General features: G+C 48.8%; 1 protein-coding gene across 1 annotated transcript; it reads right to left on the reverse strand.

Annotated features, from left to right (window-relative positions):
- Positions 1–4441: 4441 nt before the first annotated feature.
- Positions 4442–6486, reverse strand: LOC140223158 (uncharacterized). Its single transcript, XM_072294710.1, has 2 exons — positions 5187–6486; positions 4442–4470 (listed from the first exon to the last, which is right to left on the reverse strand). Exons 1-2 carry the CDS (start codon positions 6484–6486, stop codon positions 4442–4444), a joined length of 1329 nt encoding a protein of 442 aa, XP_072150811.1.
- Between the last annotated feature and the right edge of the window lie 1992 nt (positions 6487–8478).

Below are 8478 nucleotides of genomic sequence, written 5' to 3' on the forward strand. Positions count from 1 at the left end.
GGATGGGGGGGGGGGGGGGGGGGCGGGTTGGGGGATGATTGTAAAACCGCAAGGTGGTGGGGACTGGGTGTCAGTGGCTCAGTGCTGCTGCATTTTGTAAGGGGGGAGGGAGGGGGTGACTGGTGAGTGTGTCGCGGTGGAAAGAAAGAAAAAAATAACCTCCACTGCATTGTTTAAAATCATGCAAAAGAGAGGGTGAAAAAAAAATGAAGGATGTGTGGTTTTTCGTTGATTGGCCTACAAAATTTGAAATGCTATTGCGATGACAAGTTTTCTTGTGCCTAAATTTTCAATGCCTAGTGTCAAAAAACTCTCTCTTAGTGCAATGCTCTACTATGTTGGCCTAACTTAGGTAGAGGACTTAAGTTAATTTGACTCTTGGGTCAGATGCACTACCGGAAACAGTTCTTTTGCCGAGTGCCACAGGCACTCGGCGAAGGCCCCATTACACTCGGCAAATAGTTTGCCGAGTGTAACACTCGGCGAAATCTACTCGGTAAAGTTTTTCTCGGCAAACAGGCTGTTTGCCGAGTGTCGATCGTCGGGCACTCGGCAAACCTTTTGCCGAGTGAAAAATACACTCGGCAAAATTAAACACTCGGCACAAAGGCGTTAACGGTCAGTGACGGCGACGGAAGCTTTGCCGAGTGTCTGACGGCCGACACTCGGCGAAGTCTACTCGTTTGCCGAGTGTATTCCTAAATGCACTCAGCGAAGTGTACTCGTTTGCCGAGTGTATTTTGGCCAAACACTCGGCAAAAATCCATGGTTCGCCGAGTGCCTGCCCCGTGGCACTCGGCGAAGAAGCCCCACCCGCCATTTTTATTTTATCATTTGCCGAGTGCATTTTTTGCCAGGCACTCGGCAAAAATCGATGGTTCGCCGAGTGCCACGGGGCAGGCACTCGGCGAAGAAGCCCGGCCCGCCAATTTTTTATGACCCCTTTGCCGAGAGCTTTTTCCAAAACACTCGGCAAAATGACCATGTTTGCCGAGTGCCTGCCTTGTGGCACTCGGCAAACAAGCACTCCCGCCAAAATGTATGACCCCTTTGCCGAGTGTTTGAAGAATACACTCGGCAAACCCGTCTCCTAGTACCAGAAATGGCCTCTTTGCCGAAAGTGTCCTAATACCTACTACAAAACAGAAATGTTAGGTATAAAGGACCCCTCTCAAAAAACAACCACAGAAGCACAGGCATATTAATTGCAGCACAAGCATATAAATTGCACCACAGGATTCACAAGCACACAAATAGCATTCATAAGTTCTCGTCTAAAGAAGTAATTCACAAGTTTTGCATCACAAACACAGAAATGACAAGTCACTGAGGAGGATGAGGAGGACGTGCAGGTGGCCACTGCCCCCAGGAAGATTCTGCATTGGACGCCGCCGATTGATTCTGCACAAATTTAGGTAAAGAGATTTCATAGTCTAAACAAGTAATTCTAGTGGAAGTTTGTAGTGCCTGTTGTTTCTAGTTTAAGTCTAGATTGATTGTAAGGTTGAGATTGACTCACAGGAGTAGCTGCAGGAGGTGGTGGAGGTGACGGGAAGAGGTTCGGTGGCATAGGTGGTGGAGTTTGACCTAAACTGTGGAAAACACTCTGCATGTATTGGAACATCTGCTCCGTCCTCTGCCTTTCAAGCTGCCGATCCGCCTCGATCCTCGCCTCTAGTTCCTCTCGGCGCTTCCGTTCTACCTCCACCTGGGCCTACAATATTTCATCCCAACCACTTATTGTCAAGCAAAAGGTAAGTACAAAATGAATGAAAAATTAAAGAAACAGAAATAACCTACAGAGCCTGCATCTGTAGCTGTGCAGCGGTAGGCCGTGGCCGTATCGCGGGGCTCGAGTCCGTGCTCCTTGCTCGGATCTGGGAGAGAGTGGGAGTACTGGCAGTGTCGATCACGCTATCTCCAATCCAATACCTGCCATGCTTCTTCCCTCCTCCTACCCTCATCACTATTTCAGCATCGATATCCTGAGAGCTCGGATCGAACTCTGGCCCGTGAACCTCCCTCGCCATGGCTGTGTACTTGGTGACGCGGCTGTGGATGCTGGGATGGCTGTACGCCTCGGGCGAGTCCTCCGAGTTGAAGTCGATGTCTGCCGTGGCCTTGCCCTTTTTGGACATAACCCATGCCTTGAACCGGGAGCACTCCTGACCATCATGTGATGAAGTCTGCGGAAAAAATGTAAAATAATTACAAAATATGCAGTATTATGTCTGAGAAAACAGAAATGAATTCACGTACCCATTTTTCCTTGTACTCATCAAGGCTCAGGCTGCCTTGATGGTGTGATGCATATGGCATCTGCAGACGCCGCTCCCGGCAGGCATTGTGGTTCTCCAACCACCCAGGCTGCAACCACACGTCCACCATTTGTTCCCAGCACCGGGTAAAGGATCGGCACCACCACGGAGGCACCTATATGAAGTGTGTGACATATAAATAACGGAATTAAGCGTAATTAATCTCTCAAATAGTAAATATAGTCTTTATGTACGTACCGCCATGAATTCTTCCTTGGTCAGGTTCATTGTCCTGGCCTCTTCTTTTTTGATCCTCATCCTTTTGTATTCAGCATAAAAGTCGATGATGGCCTGAACGTGCGCCTCATAGTGCATGTCCTTAACGAGCTTCTTAGCGGCTTGTTCAATCACGGAGGCCGCCCTAGCCTCGAAGCCCTCCTGGCATCTATAAAAGTCCTGCGTATAGACGGCAAGCATACAATTATTATATCAAGAATGTATTAAGCAATGTAGTGCTGCGAAGACTTACCCACAGCTCGGCCTTCACCCGCTCCGCCTTGTTCGCAAACTGCCTGTGGTCACGATCACCGACATCGGCGGCAGCGACGTAGTGGTCCCACGTGTAGGCCGGCTCCTCCTGTCCGGCGAAGACCACTAGACCGGGGAAGTGTAGCCTACACAAAAGACCGACGATGCCGTTGACCTTGCGGTTGTGGGCACCCCCACTGAGCTTAGTCCAACTCCTGCACAAGTGATTAATATAAATTATTATTTTCTAGTGTAAGTTTGAACATATCAAAAGTACAGAGAATATGTGAAGGAACTTACTTTGCCCCAGCGGGTTGAATCAGTGGGCGTAAATGAACAGGGATGGGTCGCCTCGGGAGGGACGAGGGACCTCGCAACCAGATCTTGGACTGCTCCTCCCCTGCCTCCTCCCCTGCCTCCTCCCCTGCCTCCTCCCCCTCCTCCCTCTCCTGCTCCTGCTCCTCCTGTACCTCCGCCTCGTCACTAGAGGCGTGCGCGGAGGGTACCTCCTCCTCCTCCGACGACGACGAAGGCACAGGCGACGGGGCCCTCACCCCTTTACCCTTTCCTCGACCCCTGCCCCGACCCCTGCCTCTAGCCAAGACCTGTGCCCCCACCGCTTCCTCCGAGTGTGCGTCACCCCTGCCTCCACCCCTCCCTCGACGCCTTCCTCGACCTCTCGATGCGTCTGACCGTGTACCTGACCCGGAAGCTGCAGCTTTTAATTTTTCGTAACGCGCTGCGATCTTCCTCGTACCGCCCACCATTGTTCAATCACCTGCATTTGCCAAGAGTAAACCAATCAGCACATATATAAATAAAACATAATTTCAAAAATAACATGGTATGACAAATAATAAATAAATTATTACGATCCATACATGTCTTAGAAATAATCGTCATGATCGGGATTAGCTGGATCATAAGTCTCATCGTCACTGTCACGCGTGTCAAACAAATCATTCCCGTGCTCCGAAGTTTCAGCGTCATCATCAATGTCCTGTCCTAACTGTAACCGCTGAAGTAATTCTAACTCCTTCATATTATGAACCTCCTCTCCAGCGTCATCGTCACCAACCCTTTCATTGTCTACTTCCATTCCGAAAGCGTCGGTTAAATCAATCTCAAAAATCCCTTCGAGCCCATCTTCTTGGAAAAAATCTCCGTCATATGTGTTGGGGTTAATGTTGTAATCTTCATTATTTGGTACAGGTAGTTTACCGTGTGGCGATACCTTGTACACAACATCCCAACCCTTCAGACGGTCGTCAGTTTGGCACGGGTATGACAAATAATAAACTTGCGTGGCCTGTTGAGCCACAATATAGACATCGTCTCCTTGTAAGACGGATGATTGCCGAATTTCGACTAACCTAAGATTAGGTGCCCGTCTCACGACTGATGGATCAAACCAATGGCATTTGAATATGACTGGATTAAGAACTTTGCAACCATGAAAAGTTAGTTCGTATATTTCTTCAATTCTTCCGTAGTACTCGACACCATCAGAGCCTAGCGTAAAAACTCTGGTATTTGTCGTTCTTTGATTGGGCCGACTCTGCTCATGGCTTGTTGTGTGCAAACGATAACCATTTACGTCATAACCGGTAAAAGATCTGACCCTGTAGGCACAGCCATCGGCAACCTGTCTCACCTCAACATTCATAGACGAATCGGTTTGAGCCTGCAAGTTGAAGTATGGTGGTTCGTTATATTATTTGCATGTACGGCCAACTTGGAACGTGGATCTACATACGAGCGAAATTGGATTGTACCTTATGTTTGAACCAAGAAATAAAATCGGGCATTCCATTACCCGCACCATTTTGAAGAAGGGTCTCGGCTTCGTGCGGGGTAGGTTCCCTTGAATTACGCCAGAATTTACGATGAAATTCCCTGTACCAACGAGAAAGATGAGAGTTGATCCCAGAATAGTGATTAATTGAGAACAAACTAGTTTGTTGACAACTTACAGTATGTACGGCTCCACCTCGGCAAGGTTGGTCAATACATACAGCATGATAGTGCGCCACTCTTTATGTTTCAATTTCTTCTGTGTCACACCACTTGCACTTCCAAGTTGTCCTCGAAAAAGGCTAAGGCTCGATTCAACTTCTGAGTCATTATAACGAGCGGGTGGATTGTGCACGCTAGGAAGGTTGTCAGCATAGTATTTGGTTGTGAAGTTTGACACCTCCTCCAGAATGTATGCCTCTGCAATGGATGCTTCAATTTTGCATTTATTTTTACATTTAGTTCGAAGGACCTTTTGACATCTCTCAATTGAATAGCACCAACGACCCTGCACAGGCCCCCCCATTCGTGCTTCATACGGGAGGTGCAAAATCATATGCTGCATCGGATAGAAGAAGCCAGGAGGAAAGATCTTCTCCAACTTACAGAGCAACATAGGCGTCATTCTTTCCATTTCTGCAACCACGGTCCGAGATAATTCCTTAGCACAAAGCTGACGGAAGAAATTGCTCAACTCCGCTAGCACTTGCCAGACATGATCAGGGACATAGCCTCGAACCATCACCGGGAGTAGGCGCTCAAGCCATACGTGGTAATCATGACTTTTGAGCTCGTTGATTCGCATAGTAGCTAGGTTCACTCCCCTCTTCAAATTCACTGCATACCCATCAGGGAACATTAACGTTTCGAACCATTCTAATACCTCCCTCTTTTGGGCCCTCGTCAGGACAAAATCGGCCTTAGGCTTTCTCCACAACTTGCCGGCTCTAGGAGGCGTCATGTCTAGCTTTGGTCTGTTGCATAACCTTGCTTGATCCACTCTAGCCTTAACGTTATCCTTTGTCTTGTCAGGAATGTCCATGATTGTACCAAAAATTGCCTCGGCGATGTTCTTTTCAGTGTGCATAACATCAATGTTATGTGGGAGAAGAAGATCGTCAAAATAGGGGAGATTCCACAAGCAAGACTTCTGAGTCCAAGCATGTTGCTCGTCATATCCCACAAACCCACCTTCATGATTATTGACCTCAAGAGCGTCTATCTGAGCACGAACCAAGGCTAAGGTCAACATCTGCGGTGAGGGCTCATTAACTACGACATCTTTCGTAAAGTTTCTAATATCTGTTCTGAAAGGATGGTCAGGAGGAAGGAATTGTCGATGTTTGTCGAATGAAGAATACTTGCCACCCTTCGTCAACCAAATGAACTTCACTGAAGCCTTGCATACTGGGCAGGGGAACTTCCCGTGAACACACCAGCCACAGAAAATACCATATGCCGGCAAGTCATGCAGGGAGTAGTGGTACCAAATATGCATCTTGAAGTTTGTCCGTGTAGCCCGGTCGTATGTCCATACCCCTTCCTCCCATGCACGGACCAAATCATCTATCAGAGGCTCCATGTACACACTCATATTATTCCCTGGGTGTTCTGGAATTATCAACGATAAAAATATGTTTTGTCGCTGAAAGATGACATCAGGGGGGAGATTCAGGGGGATAACAAACATAGGCCAACATGTGTACGGGGCAGCCGCCATTCCATATGGATTGAACTCATCTGTTGCGAGCGCAACACGTACATTACGAGCCTCTCGAGCTTTCTCATCATAAATGGCATCAAACTTTGTCCAGGCTTCACCATCGGATGGATGTACCAGCTTGTCAGCATTGTATCGACGTCCGTTTTTATGCCATGTCATTTGTTTCGCCGAATCTTCACACATGTACAGCCGTTGGATCCTCGGTATGAAGGGAAGGTACCGTAGGATCTTCACAGGGATTGCAAGCTGCTTCTTCTGACCGTCACCAGAGTCTACCTCCAGGAACCTAGATGATTCGCACTTCACACAGTACTTGGCTTCCGCATATTCTTTCCTAAATAAGATGCATCCCTTCGGGCAAGCATGTATCTGCTCGTATGGCATCTTAAGTGCACGAAGAAGTTTTTGTGCCTCATACATAGACTTTGGCAAGATGTGACCCTCTGGGAGCAGGCTCCCAAAAACTGTCAACATAATATCGAAGGCGTCTCGACTCAAGCTAAACTGGGACTTCACGGCCATTAGACGTGCAATGGCATCCAGTTGAAAGACCTTGGTATGCCCGTGAAGGGGTTGTTGTGCCGCAGACAACATGTCGTAATACGCCTTTGCGGTAGCCTCGGGCTCCTCCTCCCTACGAGCTTCATGATAGTCATCTAACATGTCTACCACCCCGGCGTCATCATCATATTGCTCGATACGTTGTCTGATGACCTCGTCCCTCCCACGATCGACCTCCCCATGGTAGATCCATATGGTATAGTCTGACGTAAATCCGTGCCTAACAAGATGTTTACCCATTCCTAACTTGGTTTGCCGACGCATGTTTCCACATTTGCTACACGGACACCAAGTATCTCTTCCTCCTTTGATCCTTGCAAATGCCCGTTCCAAGAAAGCATCGGTCTTGTTTATCCATTCATCGGTCAACGAATTCTGACTAGATCGACCCGTGTACATCCACTGACGATCCTCCATCCTCTAGCATACCAGCGAGTAATATAAAAACTCAAGTTGCATCTACACGTTCCTATATTGTCTATTAGGTGAAGATAGGTCCTAATCCCACACGAGGGTGTGTAGGTGGGATTAGTTTCCATGGTCTACTCCGACCCGAGATAGAATTTCGGCAGCACCTCCCCGCTGTTCTCCAAATACACGTCCTGTGATGGAGATTGTGTATCCGGAGAACAATTGGGAGGTGCTGCCGAAACTCTAACTCGGATCGGAGTAGACTATGGAAACTAAACCCACCTACACATCCTCGTGCTGTCCAAAGTAACGTGGACAATTCGAAACAGATACGGTTATAAATATGCAAACATCTGCATATTTCCAAACGTATCTCTTTCAAACGGGAGACGCCTAACTAGGTTACATGATATACGACCATCATACGGAAATATATGTGTAGGATGACTCACCTTGCTATCGTTCAAAGTGACGACTCGAGGACGGTAACGTAGCCTCTCCTGCAAAAGAAAACATACAACTGTCAACTAAAATTTTCGGCAGCACCTCCCCTGCACGTGGAGGTTTCCATAACCTGCATCAAATGAAACGGCACGATGGCCGACAACCACATGTACAGAAGAAGGAATGGCACGATGGCTCACTTCCACAAACATTCTTATAGCTTAAATTCCCAAGCCAACCATCATTTTCTAATTTCAACAACTAAAGCCCTACAATTTCCTAATTTCAACAACTAAAGCCCTACAATTTCCTAATTTCAACAACTAAAGCCCTACAATTTCCTAATTTCAACAACTAAAGCCCTACAATTTCTCATTTCTAATATCTAATTTCTAATTTTAACCTACTTTCTAATTCAGATTTCCTAAATTCAAAAAGAAAAATTCATTACCGGGTGAGGGACGCCGGGACGCAGGGGAAGGGGGCGCCGGGGCCGGAACGGGGGCGGCCGGTGGGCCGGGGCCGCTGGGCAGGGGGCGGCTGGGGCGGCCGGTGGGCCGGGGCCGCCGGGCAAGGGGCGCCGGGGGCGGCCGGTGGGCCGGGGCCGCCGGCCAAGGGGCGCCGGGGGCGGGGCGTGGCCGGCCGGCGGGGCAAGAGGGCGCGCCGGTGGCGGGGAGCCGGGGCCGGGGCGTCGGCGGGCGGTCGGGCGGCGCCGGTGGCGGGGAGCCGGGGCCGGGGAGTCGGCGGGCGGTCGGGCGG

The sequence above is a fragment of the Setaria viridis genome, chromosome 6 (genome assembly GCF_005286985.2).
Source record: "Setaria viridis chromosome 6, Setaria_viridis_v4.0, whole genome shotgun sequence".
NCBI classification, from domain to species: domain Eukaryota; kingdom Viridiplantae; phylum Streptophyta; class Magnoliopsida; order Poales; family Poaceae; genus Setaria; species Setaria viridis.

Excerpts from the sequence above, each read along its gene's own strand:
- LOC140223158 (XM_072294710.1), bottom strand. The coding sequence starts at position 6,486 with ATGTGTGAAGATTCGGCGAAACAAATGACATGGCATAAAAACGGACGT. Across the intron at positions 4,471-5,186 it reads AATGACGCCTATGTTGCTCT|GCTCAAACCGATTCGTCTAT; the intron begins GTAAGTTGGAGA and ends TTCAACTTGCAG.